Raw genomic sequence first — 23,716 nt, 5'->3', positions numbered from 1 at the left:
TATCTGTATGTCATGTATGTCATATATGTTATGATGAATTGAAAATGGGGGACCCTGGTGGAAACAAGACGAAAGTCTTTCTCTGGTCTGCATCCCCTTAACAATTGTATGTATTGAGATGTACTGTACTGTACCCATTCTGCAATCTGTTAATAAACTTTTCAATCAATCAATCAATCAAATTGGATTGGATTGAGTGGCTATACTCGTATTCAAAACGGTATAAAGCGGAAATGTACCAATGAAAAAAACAAACCGTTTCGTACATGTTGACTGCAAGCAAGTCATTGATAAGCAAGGGGTGTTTTAGACCCATAGCCATCATTTAAGATATAGTTTAAGCATTCGCAAATATCCCCGACCTCCCATTGACTAAAGCGCTGGCACTCAAGGGGTTATCTGGGCAAAGGGGCGTGGCACCCAATGTGTTAAGGAGACCGGAAGGCTGTTCCATGTTCCACTTCCCTTTATCGATAGACCATTTTTGCTGAAGGCGGTCTTTCTAAAATGGACCTCACAAAATATTATGTTATGCTTTATTTTTTAGCTGCTTTTTAACACCAGGCCCAGGGACAACAGTTGAAAATTAGCTTTGGCTAACACCGTCTCACACATTTACATGTATGTTCATTAATGTGTGCTGTCCCTGTTCAAATAAAGTGTAAACTGAAACTGAAAAACTCCTGACACACAGATGCCCCCCCCCCCCCCCCCCCCCCGCCACCCCACCTTGTTGATCCAGAAGACCATGGCGTCCTCCAGGTCGAAGGGCAGCTCCTTGGTGGCGCTGAAGGTGGAGAAGCGCTTGACGCAGGACACCACCCTCTCGATGCTGATCATCTCCACCGTGTAGGCCATCATCAGGGCGTCGATCAGGGGGATGTGGGCGCTCTGGAGACAACACAGGGGAGGAGAGGACAAGGATGATCAGGGGGGTGTGGGCGCTCTGGAGGACACACAGGGGAGGAGAGGACAAGGATGATCAGGGGGATGTGGGCGCTCTGGAGGACACACAGGGGAGGAGAGGACAAGGATGATCAGGGGGATGTGGGCGCTCTGGAGGACACACAGGGGAGGAGAGGACAAGGATGATCAGGGGGGTGTGGGCGCTCTGGAGGACACACAGGGGAGGAGAGGACAAGGATGATCAGGGGGATGTGGGCGCTCTGGAGGACACACAGGGGAGGAGAGGACAAGGATGATCAGGGGTGTGTGGGCGCTCTGGAGGACACACAGGGGAGGAGAGGACAAGGATGATCAGGGGGATGTGGGCGCTCTGGAGGACACACAGGGGAGGAGAGGACAAGGATGATCAGGGGGGTGTGGGCGCTCTGGAGGACACACAGGGGAGGAGAGGACAAGGATGATCAGGGGGATGTGGGCGCTCTGGAGACAACACAGGGGAGGAGAGGACAAGGATGATCAGGGGGGTGTGCACCGTTAAATGGGAGAGCTAAAGAGGCCGGGCCGCCTGTAGCTGTTCCGCAACCGTTGCTATTTCCGGGGTAGGCCTGATTGGCCCCGACAGGCACGTGACCCGCCGCGGCCACGCCCCGCGGCAGCCTCAGGACGCGGCAACGAGGCTGCTGTGGTTCACAGGCGCTTTCCGCCTTCAACGGCGCCCGTTAGGAAGGAGTTCGCGGCGCCTTTCACATCGCAGTCATCAGTCATAATAATCGCGCCGCAATCGGCAGTCATGCAATCATTTATCATTTAACATTTGAAAGGCATACATTGTTGTATGAAATAAAATAGTATAGAGACATATGTACAGCGTCGCGCCGCAGTCGGCAGTCATGCAATCATTTATCATTTAACATTTGAAAGGCATACATTGTTGTATGAAATAAAATAGCGGGGAGAATATGCTCACGCGAGCGGCATCGCTGAGCTCTGGTGACGGTCTTATTGGGGCTTATGCCGAGAACAGCAGTAACACAACATTGAGATACTGTAGGTCAATTCAGTTTCTCACAGCACATGCTGGCGGTACATATCACGTAACAGTCTAGCTTAATCAATTAATGTTTTAAATCAAATTCCATGCCCATTATTTACCGTAATATGAGACATTATTATTGCAACCGGTGGAGTGAGTGCGTGTGTCTCAGAGCCTTGAGAGTCACATTGAGAGTTTATTTTTACTTATAATTGTACTATATTCTATTGTGCTATATTTAATTTAGTTTATATCCCGTATCATTCAACCTATATTTACAGTTGTACAGCCCTGGCCTATCATTTATTTCATAATTAATTATATTATTCTATTGTGCTTAGCTCATATTTCATTTTATTTTACTCTACCTCTTTATTGTATTATCTGTCTGTTAATGTCTGTCCGCTAATGTCGCACCAATAACGTCAAAAGCAAATTCCTTGTATGTGAAAACTACTTAATAATAGCGGACAGACATTAGCGGACAGACTATTATTAAGTAGTATATATATATATATATATATATATATATATATATATATATATATATATATATATATATATATATATATATATATATATATATATATATATATATATATATATATATATATATATATATATATATATATATATATATATATAATAAAGACCTTTTGATTCTGACATGACGTGGTTTTAGAGATCAGAGAGTTCAGGGAATGCCTAAGTAGGGCTGTGTGTACCGTAGCCAGGGGTGTAAAGTACTTGAGTAATTGTACTTTGTTACAATACTTAAGTACTGTTTTGGGGGATTTGTACTTTACTCCAGTATTATTAGGTTTGTATACTTGTACTTTTTACTCCTTACATTTAAAATGCAGACCTACAAAGTACAAAGTACAAATCTTGCAGGTCCAACCATTTTAATTCATATATCTGTTTCTCTGGCCGAACTAACATTAACGTTATTAATCCTGTGGCCGCAATTTATTTAAAAACAGCGAATAAATTCCCCATCAATGGAAAATGAACCCGCCCATACCCTTGGCTGATTGCTGATTGGTCCTTGTGCAAGACTAGAAAGCGGGGATCTTTGATTAAACACCTGCTATCAGAAGAATAGACAGTCAGAAAAAAACTTTTTACTTTTACTTTTTAGCACTTTTAAAAGTAGAAACGTTTTGACTTTTACTCAAGTGTGTTTTTAGCCAGATACTCTGACTTTTACTTGAGTACGATTTTGAGATGATACCTATACTTTCACTTAAGTATAATTTCTGGGTACTTTTTACACCCCTGACCGTAGCCTATATGATCCAATCAACAACACGCCACGCATTCTAGAGACCGTAGCGAGTGTCACCACAGGTCAGTATTCAAAACACACGCATCATATTAAAGCAGCTAATCACATAAGGTCCAGAAGGGGTGGAGAGGTCACCTCACAGAGCTGCCTGCTGTCAGAAGATAACTTCATTCTACTGTAGTGGATGAGTAGCAAGAGACCTCTGTGCTTCCCCCGGTGTTAGTAGGTGAATTCTACACATATCTGACAATATCATAATTATATGTTTTTATATTGTATCTATAATCATTTATAGATTGTGTTTCGTGCCTTTTTCATGCATTTAGTATTTTGCCGTATGCTTGTCTGTGATGTTAAATAGTGAACAGGCTTCTCTCACAAAGGTTAAAGGTCCCCTTTTAAGGTAATGGCCAGGCCTTGGCTTGAGAGTGGACTGAGGCTTTGGTCAAACTTAGTTTATTGCGCCAAGGATTGCTATGTTGAGGAACATCTGGCATCCTGTTATCTTATCTTAAATGTTAAAGGACGTTAAACCTGTGTAAGGAGAGGCTAAATGAATTCACTTTGGCCTTGTATCTTTACTTCTCACTTCTCTCTTTCACATCTCTCGCCCCTTTAAGCTACCCTAGGCCTAATCTCTATAGAACTAACAATCCTCTGACTATTGTTTTATGTAATCTTGTATGGTTCCATACTTGTAATATTGAACTTTATAAATTGACTCCTGATCATTATATACTCTTGGATGGCAATTAGATATGACTTTTTAATAAGTCGGGGGTGTATCAAATATTCATAGTTACGCGCCCGGCCTCCGGTGGAGGGAAGGAGACAGTGACGTTCCATGTGGAAAGAGAAACTGCTGCTCTGTCACAGAGTTACCATGGGAACAGGTGTAGCAGAGCCTGATGGACACATGTAGACTGTGAGGAATGACCAAGTGGGCGGGCTGAGTTTGGACAAGGCTGCTGGTGATAGGACAACAAGGCTGTCCATCCATGGTAGAGAATACTCCCGACTGCACAGGCAGTCACGAATGTGCCTCTTTATCGGAGCTTAACCCTTTCACTGCCACACTACAGATGGTTAACCCTTTCACTACCACACCCCAAAGGGTTAACCCTTTTACAAATCAAATCAAATCAAATGTATTTGTAAGGCCCGACAACACACGTTAATGTCCCCATGGGCCGGACACGTCTTCTTTAAACAAGTCAAGAAGAAACATCACAATAGGTCAAGAACAAAACAAGAACACCATAAAGTCCAAAAAATGTAAAATAAATGCAAAATAAATGAATGCAACACTCCCAGACATACCCCACGTGAAGGTAAGGAAAAACTCACTAAAACCTAGCAATAGGAAAAAATGCACCACAGGCAGTGTGGAGGAGAGAAACCTTACAACCACACTACAGAAGGTTAACCCTTCCACTGCCACACTACAGACGGTTAACCCTTTCACTACCACACCCAAAAGGGTTAACCGTCTGTAGTGTGGTAGTGAAAGGTTAACCTTCTATGTAGTGTGTTAGTGAAAGGGTTAAAGGGGAACTGCCCCGATTTCAACAAACAGCTCTCTCCCAGTTCCAAAAGCGAGAGTGCTAAGAGCACTGACATTTGTGATGTCATCATCGGGTATACAAGTCTGATCCCGCTCCATAGACATTGAACTGGGGAAGATGGTAGAGATGACACTGAGAGCACACGGGACAATACAGAATATACAGGTACACTTTCTATTTCAGAACTGAGAACGCTATTATAGAATAGGGGTGGGGTGGGGGGGTCAGTATAGTGTTATATTGGTGTTATATTGATACAGTGATGCCAAATATCGATAATATAAAAAAAAAACTGTTGTCATTGTTGTTGTTTTTTTTGCTTGACAATCCCATTTTGCTGCAATAAAAAATTATGGGAGTGAGGTGAACAGACTGAAAATGCTATCGTATTAGATAAAACAGATGATGTAGATGTAGCCTATATTTTTTTTTATTGTAGATGTTGCCCGTAGTAGTTTTCCATTGGGAACATAATTTGCAATTGAAAAAAAGATAATACATTTGTTACAGCCACAGCCAGGGCCTTTCTCTCCCCTGTCTATCAGCAGGTCCCCACTACCATAATGGGTCCCTGGGTCCCTCCATGTTCCCGCTTCACCCTCAGCATGCCTCCCTGGGCCGGTCTACACACCTGAGGCTCATCACGTCATCACTGAGCCAGGATAAGAGGCCTGCACCCCTGGTCCGAGTTGTTTCACCTGTCTTGGTATTAGGACTCTTATCTGGACCTCTATACTCTATATATTTATAGTGTGTTTTTGTGAGCTCTGTAGCCTGCGTCGTTCTAACCCCTGTTCTCCTGTGTGTAGGATCACACACCTCCGGCCTGCACCCCCACCCTAGGACATCACCAGCCTGGACTATCCCAGGACCTCATGGACACACACATCTCCCACTTGTATTCCCTCACTGCCTGCCGCGTCGTCTTCAGGGTTTTACCATTAAATACCCTAAACCGCCTCATTCTCCTGAGCCTTGTGTTCTGCTCTTGGGTTCTATAAACACCACCCTAACAAAATTGAAATATCGCAATATTACAATATCGTAGGGCTGGGCGATTACAAAAAGTGATGTTTGGTGAAAGTTAGATTTGCACTTTATTAATCCCAATAGGGAAATTCATTCTTGTTTGATCAAGAGTAACCTTTTATATATATATATATATATATATATATATATATATATATATATATATATATATATATATATATATATATATATATATATATATATATATATATATATATATATATATATATATTTTATCTATTTTTAAAGTGAAGATTGGTGAAAGTGAAGATTGGTTTGCACTTCAATCCCAATAGGGAAATTCCTCTTGGTTTGATAATACTTTTGTGTCAAATAAAAACAAAGGTTATTTGAATGATTTCCTTGGCGTTTCTAGTTTTCAAGAGAAAAAAATCTATTCAAATCGTAAATCGGATAAAATAAAATAAAAATCTGAGATTTTATTTTTAGGCCATATCGCCCAGCCCTACAATATTGTGACTCTAGAATGGTGATATAATATCATATCGTGGGCGGCCTCTGGTGATTCCCAGCCCTACTATAGAATGAAGCTCATTTGGGTATAAAAACTCTGGTGATTCCCAGCCCTACTATAGAATATGAAGCTCATTTGGGTATAAAAACTCTGGTGATTCCCAGCCCTACTATAGAATATGAAGCTCATTTGGGTATAAAAACTCAAACAGAGATTCCGCTGCTCCAGAAAATCAGTCTCTCATTCATTGTCCACGGAGCAGCTCCGGACTTTATACCTGCTGACATCACAAGTTTGAGTCTCTGCTTTCTGGCTTCATGAGAGATTCAAGATTCAAGAGGTTTATTTGTCACATACATACCAGGGCATACAGTGAAATGCGGGTGGTCATGCCCGCTTCGATTGTGCAATAATACTAATAATAAAATAGACATAAGATGGGCATGATAAAATAGACATGCTAAAGGCACTGGGTCCTATGTACACTACTATACAATATACAGTTTTAACTCTATGTCATTATGCTATATAGGGATGCCCCGATCACGTTTTTTGCCACCAATACCGATCACCGATCGTCTTGAGCCATATCGGCTTTGATTAAAAAAAGAAATTTAAAATTATTTTATATTATTATAATTATTTTTTTATAAAATATATATATTATATAATTAGACTTGTACTTGTATTATTTGCGAGACATCGCCACCACGCAACAAGTCAAAATGCTCGCTATCTGCAAACAGCTCCACTGTCTGTGTGTACTCGAGTAGCCTCCAGCTACGGCCAGGATTCTCCGGCGCTGCAGCTGGACCCTAGTATTGGTATAAATCACATTCAGCAAGCCCTCAGCTCGAATACGCATCGAATCAATGTTATAAGACATTGATATCAGGAGCTATCTGTAGCTACTGCTAGCTGGCTAGATAACGTTAAGACAACGCCTCAGTGAACTATTTAGTTTAGAGCTAACATGAGCTAACGTGAGCTACCGAGTCAACGGAGGTAACTTATCATGCACTCGACTATTGCTGGAGCATTTGTTGATATCAGCAGCTATCAGTAGCTAGCCAGCTAGATAACGTTAGACAATGCCTCATGTAGTCACTGGGTCATTTAGTTTAAACAGTAACGTTAGCTCGGTAGGTACTGGTAGCCAACGTTAGCTCACGTCGCATCATGCACCAGACTATAGCAGACTGCGAGGCTCTTGTTTACATGAGTGCGGGAGGGGCTGGGGAGGAGGAGGCGCCGTACGCTGCTTAGCTCTGTGTGTCTGAGAGAGAAGTCAGCAGTGACTGTGAGATCTCCGCTAAGAATTGGATCATGTTTTTCTATCGGTTTTGACGATCGGCCAAAATAAAGCATTATCACCGATCACCGATCGCATATTTATACTGATTATCGGCCGATAACGATCGGTGGCCGATCGATCGGGGCATCCCTAATGCTATACTTACTATAGCTAAACTATACTATACAAGAACCACATCGGTTCTACCTTAAAGTGACCTTTATTTTCCTCATTCCTTTAAAGTGACCTCTCCATTTTGATTAAAGCGATTGTTTAAAGCGATTGCAGCATGTGTGTTGTGTGTGTGTATGTGTGTGCACATGTGTACTTGTGTGTGGAGAGTTCAGTGTTCAGTGTTCAGAGAGTACCTCATGATGTTCACAAATATTTCTTGAACGTTCCTGGGCCACGGAAACAACACATTTGAATTCTTATTTTGGGGCGATGTTCCCCTTTAGGGAAGACAATCAGACAATCAGACCGTTGTTGCTGCCAAACCACAGGTCTAGAATTGTACGAATCCAATGGGGGGGGGGGGGGGGGGGTGAAGAAGCACAGACAAAAAGCAGATTAGTGAATGCAGGGTTTACTAGCTTCCCACAGACATTGCAAAATGAAATTCGAGGACGTGTAAGTACTTTTCCAAGCCCTATTTTTCATTTTCAAGGATGTCACTCGAAGGATACAATTCACTTTTAAATGCTGTTTTTTATATAATATATAATAAAAATAATAAATGAGGAGTGCGAGAGACAGCGACTCGTCAGATTGAATTAAAACAGAACAAAAAAAAAACGATTTCTTGATTCAGAACAATTTGATCGTGGATGAACAAAATATTCAATGCGAATGGTTGATTTGAATTTCAAGGACTTTTTAAGCACCTTGGGCTGTTTTCAAAGAATTCAAGGCCTTGACATCAAGGACCTTGTGCGAACCCTGTGAATCAGTGAGCATGTCGAGCCTCCTGCTGCTGAGGTGATCCTGTTGATCTGCCTCACAGCAGGGGGCTGGGAGCTCAAAGTGAATGTCCCTGTGTATATCCTGAGACAACCCCAGACGCATGTCTGTGTGAATGAATGAATGAATGAAAACTTTATTAACAGATTGCAGAATGGGTACAGTACAGTACAGCTCAATACATACAATTGTTAAGGGGATGCAGACCAGAGAAAGACTTTCGTCTTGTTTACATCAGGGTCCCCCATTTTCAATTCATCGTAAGCACAGTGTGTGTGTGTGCGTGTGTCTGTGTGCATGCGTGCGTGTGTGTGTGTGTGCGTGCGTGTGTGTGTCGTGCGTGTGTGTGTGTGTGTGTGTGTGTGTGTGTGTGTCTGACTATCCGCTTATTGACATCCCAGTTCACATGCTGTATTGTATGCTTGTGTAGAGACCTACTGTAAGTATGAGCACATGGAGGTCATGTTTACATCACAAGAACATCGCCAACACTTTCTCACACACACGAACACACACACACACACGAACACACACACACACACACACACACACACGAACACACACAAACACACACACACACACACGAACACACACACACACACACGTCATACTACATGCACTCTGGACACTCCCACCTGTAACCCATAGCAACATAGAGTACCGTAATTCCTCTAATAGTAACCGGGTCTCAAATACAAGCCGGGTCTCTATTAATGGCCGGGTGCGCTCTTGAGCTAAGCAATTATAAGCCGGCCTCCTAATACAAGCCGGGTTACTAATATACTGAGCTGCATACTGAGCTAGTTACTTGATTTCACTTTGAAAACGTTGAAATGACCAGTGACCACCTGTAATTGCACTGTTTACTATTTCATACAGTACTTGGTTTCAATAAATGAACCCAGTACATTTTACTGGGTTCAAACTGACACAAAATGTTGATTTATTCATTATGATCCGTTTGAAAATTTGAAATATAGGCCTCCCTCTTATACAGGCCTCCTCCTAATACAAGCCTGGTACCCGCTACAGTTGAAACAAATACAAGCCGGGGTTACTATTAGAGGAATTACGGTATTGAATATAATGAAGAATGATACATGTAGTCTGCTGTGTGTTACTGCTATTTGTGTGCTGTCATACTGTTAGAATGATACGCTGTTGAATGCCTACAGTGCACCTTGTGATATTCACAAGGGTGACTTACTTGTGCCTTAAACAACTTTCAAGTCTTGTGGTGTATTTTCCACCCCTTTTCAACATCAACAGCAGTTCGAATGGCGTTCAGTGAGGCAGGCTACTAAAACAAACACTGTATATACACCTACTACTAAGAACAGATGTGGTTCTTGTATAGTATAGTTTAGATAATGTAAGTATAGCATAATGATGGAGTTAAAATTGTATATTGTATAGTTGTGTATGTACATAGGACCCAGTGCCTTCTCAGGAATTTAGCATGTCTATTTTTATAATGCACATCGTATGTCTTCTTATTAACTGTTTTTTTTATGTCTATTTTATTATTAGTATTATTGCACAATCGATGCGGGCATGACCAACCCGCATTTCACTGTATGCCCTGGTATGTATGTGACAAATAAACCTCTTGAATCTTGAATCTACTAACACAAAATTAATTCAAAGACGGGGTCGAGAGGTCGAAGGCCAGAAGTCAAAGTGACACCGGGGTAAGCCAGGGGTGTAAAAAGTATCCAGAAATTATACTTAAGTAAAAGTATGGGTACCGTCTCAAAATTTTACTCAAGCAAAAGTCAAAGTATCTGGCTAAAAACACACTTGAGTAAAAGTTTAAAAAGTTTCTACTTTTAAATGTACTTAAGTACTAAAAAGTAAAAGTAAAAACTTTTTCTCTGACTGTCTATTCTTCTGATAGCAGGTGTTTAATCAAAGATCCCCGCTTTCTAGTCTTGCACAAGGACCAATCAGCATGGGGTATGGGCGGGTTCATTTTCCATTGATGGGGATTTGATTGGCTGTCTTTAAATAAAGTGCGGCCGCAGGATTAATAACGTTAACGTAATGTAAGATAAAGGAGTAAAAAGTATGTTTTTTTTCTCTGAAATGTAATGGAGTAAAAGTACAAGTATACAAACCTAATAATACTTGAGTAAAGTACAAATCCCCCAAAAACAGTACTTAAGTATTGTAACGAAGTACAATTACTCAAGTACTTTACACCCCTGTTTAAAGCCCGTGAAAGGGGCTACTGCGTCGCTTGTCCACATCCCTCGCCCGCCCCCCGGCCAGCCGACACAAACAACACACAGTGCAGAGGAGGAGGAGGATGAGTTGGAAATTCAATGAATGGCCACTGTCACTGTGATTACGATTCTCTGAGGTGTTCCAAGAATCGATGGCATACACAGTGTAATCATGGCCTCGATCTCTCTGTGGCTTTTTGGCTGGCTGGCTGGCTGGCTGGCTGCTGCCCACTCCAGGTCAGAGACTGACCTGGGCATCCAGGAGCAAACCAAATACACACACCCACCCACCCACACACACACACACATAAACAGAGTCTATTGATCTATGAACGATGTGGAGAGGCTGAGCATCAACACGTGTGACTCGCTGCCAGATTTAGAACCTTAATCAGGGACGCACGCAGGCAACCTGGTCCGTTAGACAACATCACTCTTGTTCGTACTACAGCCTAAAGGTCTGCTCATCAGTGAATAGTAGGGATGTCCGATATTATCGGCCTACCGATATTATCGGCCGATATTGGCATTAAAATGTGATATCGGAAATTATCGGTATAGGTTTAAAAAAAAATCTTGCGATTTATTATACTTATAGAACATGCATGAGTCTGGTCTCCTTTGAAAGGTAACATTCTAACACAATAAAGAAAAATCATCATGCGATTAAATGCATCAATTTCTTTAACTTTTAATTCTTTCTGTACTTAATTAATTGAAATGAATGCGATAAAGTCCCATGCAGTAACGATAAATATACAGTATAATGTATATATGCGGTATATACAGCGCTGTTGTACATGCTATCATACAGAGTTAATGGGTAGACTATAGTGGGGTAGGTAGTTGAGATTATTATGATTACTAGGATTTCATCCCACTTTATGTAAGATAAATGAATAATCAGAACTATCACTTAAAGGAACACGCCAACTTTTTGGGAAATTCGCTTATTTGCCATCTACCCTGGAGTTAGACAAGCAGATACATACCCTTTTCTTCTCCGTGCATGCATTAGGCTCAGGGAACAGCCGCACCGTTAGCCTACTGTAGCTTAGCGTCATTCACTGGTTTAAAAAAACAACAGGGCTTTTGAGGTGATGAAATCACTGCTCCCAGGCAGCAGTGGTTCAGCAAAAAAAATTCATAGTATATATCTGCTTAGAAAACGAAAATGTATAATAAAAAAAAAAGTCTCCACGTGGTAAATACACAGGTCACAACATGTTTACAGGAATGTTTTGGAGTTGTATTTGGAGTGTATTTTGTGACTGTTGGGAACTAGGCTACACTGGCACACCTACGTCCAGTGAATGACGCTAAGCTAGGCTAACGGTGCGGCTGTTCCCTAAGCCTAAGCACAGAGAAGAAAATGGTATGTATCTGCTTGTCTAACTCCAGGGTAGATGGCAAATAAGCTAATTTCCCAAAAAGTTGGCGTGTTCCTTTAAGCTTGAGTCTGTCTAGTTTAATTTCCGCTGGGCTGGCAATATTTTGATCATTACACTTGTCTAATGCACGTGAACCCGAGGTCAGCTACATAGCATAACACTGTCTCTGTACAACGAGCTGCCGCCTGGTCAGTTAATTAACACGTCGTCACACAACCGCGCCAAGAATCCACTTAATATACAAGCTTCACAATGATGTCTCCACGAGCGCTAACACACACTGGCCAAATATGCACTGGTGGAAGGCTATATTAGACACAACAAGGGTACATTCTTCTATTGAAGCTGTTTGGCTGGGACCCTCCCCTGGGAGGTCTCCCGAAATACTGGAGGAGAGATAACCTTGATGTTGTCTCTCTATGTCATAGATCTCTTGGAGGAAAGGAACGAAAAAAGGCCAGCTAGTACGGTAATATTCTACTGTCACCTATGATGATTATTGTACATCGTCACACATGTATACATACACACACACACACACACACACACACACACACACACACACACACACACACACACACAGAGCTGGTGGCATCCTACCATCTCACCACACATACACACACACACACACACACACACACGTACAACACACACAGAGCTGGTGGCATCCTACCATCTCACCACACATACACACACACACACACACACACACACACGTACAACACACACAGAGCTGGTGGCATTCTACCATGTCACCACACACACACATACACACATACACACACACAGAGGGGGTGGCATGTTACCATGCCACCACACACACACATACTACACACACACACACACACACACACACACACACACACACACACAGACACACACACACACACACACACACACACACACACACACACACACACACACACACACACACACACACACACACACACAAAACACACACAGTGCTGGTTGAGTGAGTGGTGAAACTGGCCGTAGGACAGTGTGTTTCCAGCAGAGTGATAGCAGATGGTCTCTCTCTCTCTCCTACCTACTGCATTAGAAGGAAGCACGACAGTGACACTCCTCCTGCTACAGATTTACACTGCTGCCAGGGAGGGAGAGCAGCGCCAGTGTCCCTCCTCCTGCTACAGATTTACACTGCTGCCAGGGAGGGAGAGCAGCGCCAGCCCCCCGGTTGCTGCGCTCTGAGGAATGAACACAATAAAAACCAACCTGGGAAACACACACAGACTCAAAACACGCATGTAGACATAGCAATTCATCACACGTGTGTGTATAAACGAAGGAGGCTTAACCCTATCCATCTCTCTCTCCTCCCCAACACCCTACGTGAGTCAAGTATTACAATTAAATCACCAATAGTTCCCATGACTTCTTGATAGAACAAGCTTATTTTGCCCCGGCAACCGATACTATTCCAGCCAATGAGCAGCGTTTTTCTTTTTGCTATTACTAAGCAACAGCATGGACCCATATTTCTTACTCACCGACCGTGTTGTAGATTGGTATCGAGTCCTTCCTTAGCATTCTTTCGGTTCCTCATAAGAGCTCTGGATAGTTAACCACAAACCAATGCAAAGTCAATGGGGGCCACGCTCCTGACTGTATAAGCTGACTGAGGCTCACTTGACCCCCATTGACTTTGCATTGGTTTGTGGCTAACTAGCACACAAACCGTCTGTAGTAGTGTGGTAGTGAAAGGGTTAACCTTCTGTAGTGTGGTTGTGAAAGGGTTAACCTTCTGTAGTGTGGTAGTGAAAGGGTTAACCCATTGTCGTCGTGTGGCAGTGAAAGGGTTAACCTTCTGTATGGTCGCCGTGAAAGGGTTCAAGGAAAACTCCAACATTTTGGGAAATTAGCTTATTTGCCATCTACCCTGGAGTTAGACAAGAAGATACATACCCCTTTTCTTCTCTGTGCATGCAGTAGGAGTAGGAAGACACGCACCGTTAGCCTAGCTTAGCGTCAGTCACTGGTAGTAGGTTCCTCCATTAGCCTAGTTCCCAACGTCTTCCTACTCCTACTGCATGCACAGAGAAGAAACAGGTTTGTATCTTCTTGTCTAACTCCAGGGTAGATGGCAAATAAGCTAATTTCCCAAAATGTTGGAGTTTTCCTTTAACCATTTGGTAGTGTGGTTAGTGAAAGGGTTAATAATAATACGATACGAGACTCCGTGCCCCTCCTGGATCATCACACTCACCATCTTGACGGGGGCGGAGCTGAGGTCCCGCTGGGAGACGGGCGCGTCGTCGCCCTCCAGGACGTAGAGGCCCCTCCGGCACAGGGCCTGGACCACGGACTGGTGGCTGTGCAGCGAGGCGGCCTGCTCGCCCTTCATGATGAGGCCACACACCCGGCAGTAGAGCTCCCCGGACAGCAGCAGGCGGAGGACCGGCGGCTTAATGTGCTCCTGCTCATACTGGTCGGTGTAGAAGGGGTCCCGCAGGTCCTCCGGGATGTGGTCTGGAAGAGATGGGGGAGAGAGAGGGGCAGGGTTGGTGTTATTAGGATGTGGTCTGGAAGAGAGGGGGGAGAGAGAGGGGCAGGGTTGGTGTTATTAGGATGTGGTCTGGAAGAGAGAGGGGAGAGAGGAACAGGGTTGGTGTTATTAGGATGTGGTCTGGAAGAGAGGGGGGAGAGAGGAACAGGGTTGGTGTTATTAGGATGTGGTCTGGAAGAGAGAGGGGAGAGAGGAACAGGGTTGGTGTTATTAGGATGTGGTCTGGAAGAGAGGGAGGAGAGAGGAACAGGGTTGGTGTTATTAGGATGTGGTCTGGAAGAGAGAGGGGAGAGAGGAACAGGGTTGGTGTTATTAGGATGTGGTCTGGAAGAGAGGGAGGAGAGAGGAACAGGGTTGGTGTTATTAGGATGTGGTCTGGAAGAGAGGGAGGAGAGAGGAACAGGGTTGGTGTTATTAGGATGTGGTCTGGAAGAGAGAGGAGAGAGAGGAACAGGGTTGGTGTTATTAGGATGTGGTCTGGAAGAGAGAGGAGAGAGAGAGGAACAGGGTTGGTGTTATTAGGATGTGGTCTGGAAGAGAGAGGAGAGAGAGAGGAACAGGGTTGGTGTTATTAGGATGTGGTCTGGAAGAGAGGGAGGAGAGAGGAACAGGGTTGGTGTTATTAGGATGTGGTCTGGAAGAGAGAGGGGAGAGAGGGACAGGGTTGGTGTTATTGGGAAGCTCTTCTTGCGTCTACAGACAAAAAGGAAAAAGGTTTCAACATTTCAGGAATTCAGAAGATTGACACCCATTCATTGTTGAAGCTCTACATTGTTTTTTTTTAATGGGTTTCTCTTACTATGGTCATGAAACTCACTCACACCAGCAGACAAGCAAGTGAGGCAGAGAAAAGCATTAGTGAGTGTACAAACAGTAAAAGGCCAAACAGAGCACTCTGAAGTCCGGCACATTTCCCCCTTTCGTATCGAATAGCTACGCGGCAACTTTGTTATCGTCAGCTAAGCAGTGGGGAACCTTTGATCGTGGCCCAGCCTCTCTCTCTCTCTCTCTCTCTCTCTCTCTCTCTCTCTCTCTCTCTCTCTCTCTCTCTCTCTCTCTCTCTCTCTCTCTCCGCCGGTGAAACGGACACTGTCGGAAGGGCAGAGCTCTCGGATGACACAGCGCTACGGTTGTTGTGTGAGTGAGGACACAGAGTACTCTCTGTGCACGGTGGTGGTGGTTACGCCCGGCCGTGCTGAAAGCCGACCACATGAACTCACGTCAGTCACACTCGCCTCGTGCCTATTAGGGCTTGCACACAATATGTCGCTTCGGCATCAATCATCACAATGTACGCATATAATACGCAATAATGACATTGTGAAGGACGTTTTTCTTTTTTTTTTTTTTTTTTTAAGGGATGTCAGGGATGTTAAGTTGAGTGTGCTTTAAATTGGAGAACGGTGATAAACAGCCTGTAATCTCCTGGATCTGTTCTGTATTTTTTTGTAGCTCTATAGTAGACGGAACATATCACCATCTAGTGCAGCAATGTACAAACATGCCAGAGTGAAACCAGAGTGGTTCGGCCTTACCAACGATGTCTTTGCTAACATACCAAATACACCGGATGTTGTTTTTGTTGACACCAGCCACAGGGAGGTGCTGGTCATAGAAGTAGGCTGTACCTTTGATCTGTACATGGACCAGGCCTTCCGGGACAAGTATATCAAATACCAACCACTGCTCAGTGTGATGGCTGACCTTGGGGTATAGGTGTAGATATAGTGTACTTGTATTCGGAAATCTTGGCCATGTATACAAATGCACCATGACCGGTCTGAGAATTGCTGCAATGTCTAAAAGAAAAGCCAAACTAATTTCCAAATATTGCTCTGTCTCAGCTATTATTGGCAGCTTAGCCACGTGGAGAAGGAGGTGCTATGTGTACCCTTAAGTGTTCAGTGCTGCTTGGCCCTGATACATTTGATTCCCTGTTAATGTAATATAATTTGTGGAACCAAATAAAGTATTAAAATGTGTGTGTTCACGGGGGGGCAGGTGGCGCACGGAGATTACGTTCGTCACCAACACCGGGAGACACTGGATTCGCCTGTTCGAATCCAGCTCCCGGCGTTGCTATCAGCTTGGCTGGCCTCTCACACTGATACAATTGGCTGTATCAGGGGGTGGGAAAGCTGAAGGGTGGGTCCTGGGCGTTGTGGACAGCGACCCCTACAGTTCGGTCGGGGCGCCTGCTCAGCAAGGGTTGGAACTAAGGAGAGATAGTGTGGCCTCCCACACGCTACACTCTCCCCGGTGAGAACCTGCGCGGCCAGGTTGGCCTGCCCCAGGCTGCACATGCGTCGGAGGAAAGCATGTGACAGTCTCCGGTCTCCCGGACCAACAGTAGGGGAAAGTACGCAACAACCAGGAAGGGTGGGATGGGAGAAAAATCGGGAAAAAGGAGGGGAAGAAAGATAATAAAAAAAAAAAAAAAAAAAAAAATTGTGTGTTCATGCCAGTTGGCAATGGGGGTGGCCCACCGCAAAAAGGCGCATAACTTCTAAACGGATTCACGTAAAACAAGGCCAAACTTTGTGGAAAGCTTGATCATGGGGCAAGGACACACACACACATATACACATGCACACACACACACAGACTGAAGAGGCGGTCTGCGGCGCTTGTAGAGAAGGTCTGCGGACGAGGAACGGAACAGCACACCAGACATTGCAGAAGCGTGACTCTGACAGCGGTGAAAGCACCCGTTCTATAACCAAAAACCTTTTCAGGGGAGTCTACTCCACTGTAAGCAACACTATTCCACTAAAACCACCATCCAGGTGGTTCGTGAGTCCAATGTTATTCAAGGCACACAGACAGAACCTATTGGATTAATAGGTTCTTTTTGTTTGTATTTCCCTCTATTTTGCTTTACTAACATTATACTCCAACTAACATTTATGTGTAAAGAGAACATGTTCTTTGTCACCCATCACACTAATGTGACCTGGGTGCAGGTGAGGTGGTGGACTATTAAAAACAACTACAGTACCTGCCGACCTTTAAACCTACACTTGAAACCATCCCTGATCCTGCACACACGTGTACACACTAGGGCTGTCAACGAATATTCTATATTCAAATTAATAATCGAATTGTTAAAAAAAAAAACATACATTCGATTGTAAACATGTATATTCGAATTGTGTGAATTGTGTTTTATTTGCATTCGGGGGGTTGGTCGACTACCAGTCGACTATCGGCAAATTTCAGCCAATCAAAGTCGACTATCCAAATCCTTCGTTGGGGACAGCCCTAACACACACACACACACACACACACACACACACACACACACACACACACACACACACACACACACACACACACACACACACACACACACACACACACACACACACACACACACACACACACACACACACACACACACACACACACACAGTGACTAACATTGCTTGTCCGAGGAAAGCGACAGTTGTGATTGGAGGATCAAGACAAAAGCGCAGAGTTAGGTCAATAGGGAGGTGTAGTCTGACGTCACTTTAGTTTCCCACTTTGGACCGCCCGTCCACCCGTTTAGGGATTTATCATTGGGAAAATGTATGATCGGCTATTGTAATAATTCTGCATCATGAACATCAGCAAGCTTTCCATTTTTGCACAAAATGTGTTCCCTTCTATCACTAACATTATTGTTTAAGCATTTTTGGTTGAAATAAAATTATACCTAATTATTTTACGATTAATTGCAGATTGTTTCATGTTGAGCTATAGGTTGTGGATGAATACACACAGAAAGGTACACCATGCCAATGTTCATGCTTTATTTGTTTTAAACGAGACGATTTAGAAATGTGTCCATTGGAAATACATTGCAATTTCAAGCGAGGTGGATGAATGAATGAATGAATAAATGAATGAATGAATGAATGAATGAATGAATGAATGAATGAATGAATGAATGAATGAATGAATGAATGAATGAATGAATGAATGAATGAAAACTTTTTTTAACAGATTGCAGAATGGGTACAATACAGTACAGCTCAATACACACAATTGTTAAGGGGATGCAGACGAGAGAAAGACATTTGTCTTGTTTACATCAGGGTCCCCCATTTTCATTTCATATTGACATTTATGACATACTCAACATACATGACATTTATGGCATAGGGACATATAGGTATTTAGTACTGATACATTTGTGACATATACGGTATTCAAATATACAGTACTGTTACTCATAGATCCTGACAGAGTATATACATATGATGGGGAGGGGACTGTACATTAGGAGGGGGTGGGTGGGTGGGAGAGAAATATACATATACGGCGGGGAGAGAATATATACATGCGGTGGGGAGGAGACTGTCTATTAGGGGGGGGTGGGGGTGGACCGGCCGGAAACAGCAATGACGTAACCACTACACCTCCCTAATAAGTTTGATAATTAAGATCAAACCGCTCACATTGATTCAGCATTCCTTGAAGACAATGCTATCTTTAGTCATGTCTATTCCTTGAGACTGACTAAGCCGACCCTGATGGCTTTGCAAGGGGATTTGATCTCACACCAAAGTTGCAACCGTCAAGCCACTTAACTTTAAACGGCACGACCAAGCAGCACACAACGCGTTACCGCCTGCTTGTTTGTAAGCACGTACAGAGTGCCTAGTCCTGTTACATAAGCATGTCTTCCCGACACTTACTAACAAGGGTATTAACCCTTTCACTGCCGCACTACCAAACGGTTAACCCATTTCCCTGCGACAATACGGAAGGTTAACCCTGATAGTAAAGGGTTAACCTTCTGTAGTGTGGCAGTGAAAGGGTTAAGACGGGCTAAGTCAGTGGCTGGAGGATGGGGGCATTAAACTCAAGTCAACGGGTAAACAGCATGCCAGCCAGCCAGCCAGCCATCCCCAAAGGGTTGCGGTTTGGCCAGGTACATTAGTCCCACAAGCTAATTGGGTTTAGTGATGCCAGTGGGATGTACTGTCCCAAGTGAGCCCGGTCCCTCCCTGCTCCTATACACACACCTGGGGTTGTTATTTTTAACCCCCAGGGAGCAGGGTTCTAATTATACCTGGGACATGCTAATCCAGATCTAAGCCCCCCTAAACAGCGCCAGTGTCTCCAGTGCTCTCTGTGTTGGTATGTGGGCCTACAGGCAAGACACTAGTGTTGGTGCTTTGCTTTCAATCTGAAATGTAGCCGTCAGCATGACTAAGCTGTGATATGATTAGAACAAAAACATTTATAATAAAATGATGAACAAATCTGATTTGGAAACATGATTAGCAATAATAAAGCTTATTTCTCAACGGTATGCAATGAATGTGCCCTGATAGAAATCTTAATTCATGATTAATAATCCAAGAGGGGGAATACATTTTATCCCTATTTGCTAACATGCCCGGCCACAACAACAACAACAACAACAACAACAACAACAACAACAGGATGCTAAGCGATACCGTCAGTATTGTGCATGGGTGTGAGGAGTACACAGTGGAACGGGTAGGGAGTTGATAATGCAGGTGTCAGGTCTCATTTGCTTGGCATCAGCAGGCTACGCTGACAGTGATAAACAGACACGCAGAAAAGTAAACGCAGGACGAGGAGTCTGAGTCAGAGGAACGGGAACACTTGGACATGGTAGAGCTGGGCTCAGATTAACCCTTTCACTACCACACTACAGAAGGTTAACATTTTCACTACCACACTAGACGGTTAACCGTCTGTAGTGTGGTTGTGAAAGGGTTAACCTTCTGTAGTGTGGTAGGGGCGGCTGGGTGGCGTAGCGAAGATTGCGCTCGTCACCAATGCAAGAGACTCCGGTCTCGAATCCCGGTGTCAGCATTGCCTGCGGCTTGGGCCAGTCGTCATACTATCTCAATTGGCAGAGGTAGCGGGTGGAAAGTCGATGGGTGGGGATTGGACGTTGTGGACAGCGACTCCTACAGGTCGGTTGGGTGACACCTGCACAGCAGAGACAGGAAGTATTGGGGGCAGCGTGAGCCTCCCACGCGTTACTCTTCGCCACTGAGAGTCCGCGCTGTCTGGTGAAAAGATGCGACAGGCTGCCTCCTTGTGTACCGGAGGGGACACGTGATGCAAGGCTTCTATCCTCACTACAACCGACGAGTGGGGGGCATAGTCTAGCAACGTTCAAGACAGGGGAGGGGAGAATTGACAATACGAAATTGGGATGGGAGAAAAATTGAAAAATAAGGTGAAAAAGTGGATAAAAAAAAATTACTTCTGTAGTGTGGTTGTGAAAGGGTTTGATTTGATTTGATTTTATTGATGGATTAAAAACACACAACAGGGTTACAGCTCCTAACTGGATGTTAAACTCCCGTGCTTTCCTGAGCTTGGGCTTGGAGCCCAATAGTACTGCCTCTGTCTTACCTAGGTGAAGAGAAAACCTGTTGTCTGAAAGCCAACTGCTGACCCCTGCAAGTTCTTCTCCTAGCATCTGTTCTAGTGTGTTCTGATCCTTGTGTGAGACTAGCAGGGCTGAGTCGTCTGCAAATAAAAACAAGTTACATGAGCATGCTGCTGACATGTCATTTATGTACAGTAAAAAAAGGAGAGGTCCTAGCACGCTTCCTTGTGGGACCCCACATACAATGGGCTTGGCCTCTGACATAGTGCCACTGACCTCAACCCGCTGCACCCTATCAGAAAGGTAGGAAGAGAACCATCTGACCACTGTCTCAGACATACCCAAGGCCTTAAGCTTGGAGAGCAGTAGGTCATGGTTCACTGTGTCGAAAGCCTTCTGTAGGTCTAGAAGAACTAGCCCACACAGCTTACCTGAATCTATCTCCCTCCTGATACTGTCTGTAAGATAAAGAAGACATGTTTCAGTAGAGTAGGACTTCCTAAAGCCGGATTGGAGATCGTACAGGAGGTCATGGCTGCTTGCATATTCCTGGACTTGTTCATGGACTATCTTCTCTAGGACTTTGGATAACACACTTAAAATTGAGACTGGTCTATAATTTATGGGGTCCGATTTGCTCCCTTTTTTATATATAGGGATGACTTTGGCATTCTTGAAGTCGGTGGGTACCTTGCCTAGGTCCAGGGAGAGGTTAATAATATGGGTTACTGATGGAGCTATAACTCCGGCTGCAACCCTCAGAAACCTGGCACTGATGCCATCTACACCTGTGGCCTTCTTGATTTTGAGCTCACCCAGCATCGCAGCCACTTTGACTACTGACACCTTGCTTAAGGAGAATGAGTTTGCCTTGACCCCTCGTTGGCTATAATAGTTGGAAACAAAGTCATCACCAAACTGCTCCTGACTGTATACGCTGACTGAGGCTCACTTGAGCCCCATTGACTTTGCATTGGTTTGTGGCTAACTAGCACACAACCTTCTGTAGTGTGGTTGTGAAAGGGTTAACCCTTTGGTAGTGTGGTAGTGAAAGGGTTAAAACCACCAGGGGAGAAGGTCTCAGCCAGGCCCCCCCAGACACACCCTTCTGCTGGCTCTCATGCTGGTTGTACCCTGCTGCCATCCAGGCCTTTAGATTAGATTATATTAAAATGTATTGTCATTATTGTCATTGTACAGTACAATGACACAGCACACAAGTACAACTTTACACCCCTTTTTTACAACTCCCTCACCCTGACCAGGGCTCCAGACTAACTTTTTTCACCACCGTCCCAGAACCGTCCCGAAATACAATTTTAACCGTCCCAAAGTGAATGTAACCGTCCCAAAAATACCAGTGCATACATTTATTTTTTTTATTTTTTTTAATTAAATTATATAAATTATACTTTTTTTTTATACAGCTACTGTTTTATATATACTGTTTTTTAGTAATAACTAGAAAGTAATGGTATTTATTCAACAACAGGTGATTGATTATGATACTAATACAAATCTATACACCGAGTATGGGGCTGCAGCACTGCAGATATACCCTACTCCAACGATCCACACAGACATTACACGGTGTTGCACTCGTTACCAAGTGGCTCTGCAGATATACCCTACTCAGCTACAAGGCTCCGTTGCACAATAAATATTCAACATTCTCTTTTGAGACTCCGCCTCAGACTCTTATCATTTGGCACTAAAAGCTAAACATTGTCACCGATATGGCTGTCCGCAACATGTCATTAATTGTGTACGCGAGGTGGTTCAGTGACGACGCTAACATGAGCTAGGTTAGCTAGCATGTAGCTGCAGATGGAAAGACTAACTTTACTGGTGAAAATGTGATTTACGTTGGAATACTCCTTTGCCAACTTGCTGTACTTTGCTTGCAGGTCTGCAGCCATTATTACTGGATTATGAATAGTCCCAACTTTAGCCAAGGTAACGTTAAGCTAAAACTAGCTCTTCAGCTAATGCTAACACCAGCAATCGAACCCATCAGAGCTCCCCGTCACACTGCTCTGTCGGGAGGATGGCATTTAAGAAAGTATCTGCTGTTAAAATGACAAACAGCATTGACACTTTAATTCACGGTCGGTTAAACACACGTTTGTTTTATAATGCTCACAGCAGACCGCAGTGTTGTTGATAAATTACGTGGGGATTTAAGTTCCGCAAAAAAAGGTTCCGCACCGTTGCAATCGTACGGTGCACAGCGCGTACTGTACCGGAGGAGAGGTGGGTAGGAACTTGATGCTGGATGAGCGTATTGCTGCGTTGGGAGGCGGAGATAGTCATTGGATTTGGCAAATCACGCTACGTTTAGACTTCAGTGAACTTAAGTCAGCACGAGACATTAACCATTTGACAGCAATATATGCGCGCACTGACAGTCGTCCAATTGACATTTCCTGTGAAAAAAAATCCTCTCCGTCCCGGATGCGTCCCAGCAAAGATTTCTGTTCGTCCCAAATCAATATTTGATCGTCCCCGGGACGACGGGACATCGTTAGTCTCGAGCCCTGACCCTGACAAACCCCACATCATCCCCTGCATTCTCTCTATACCTCCTTCTCATTCTCTCTCTCGTTCTCTCTCTCATTCTCTCTCTCTCGTTCTCATTCTCTCTCTTGTTCTCCCTCTCGTT

The 23,716-nt window shown here is 43.9% G+C and overlaps 1 protein-coding gene across 1 annotated transcript in view; it reads right to left on the bottom strand.

Annotated features, from left to right (window-relative positions):
• Positions 1-23,716, bottom strand: part of camsap1a (calmodulin regulated spectrin-associated protein 1a) — a gene marked incomplete at both ends in the record, with an annotated part of 82,399 nt that overhangs the window by 34,627 nt on the left and 24,056 nt on the right. Inside the window, 2 exons of the mRNA XM_084325009.1 lie at positions 730-891; positions 14,391-14,653. Coding sequence (XP_084181135.1) covers positions 730-891; positions 14,391-14,653 — 425 coding nt within the window. The remainder of the gene's footprint in view (positions 1-729; positions 892-14,390; positions 14,654-23,716) is intronic.

The sequence above is a fragment of the Notolepis coatsorum genome (genome assembly GCF_963971535.1).
Source record: "Notolepis coatsorum genome assembly, chromosome: 11".
NCBI lineage: Eukaryota > Metazoa > Chordata > Actinopteri > Aulopiformes > Paralepididae > Notolepis > Notolepis coatsorum.
This window is presented reverse-complemented; position numbering and strand designations above follow the sequence as displayed.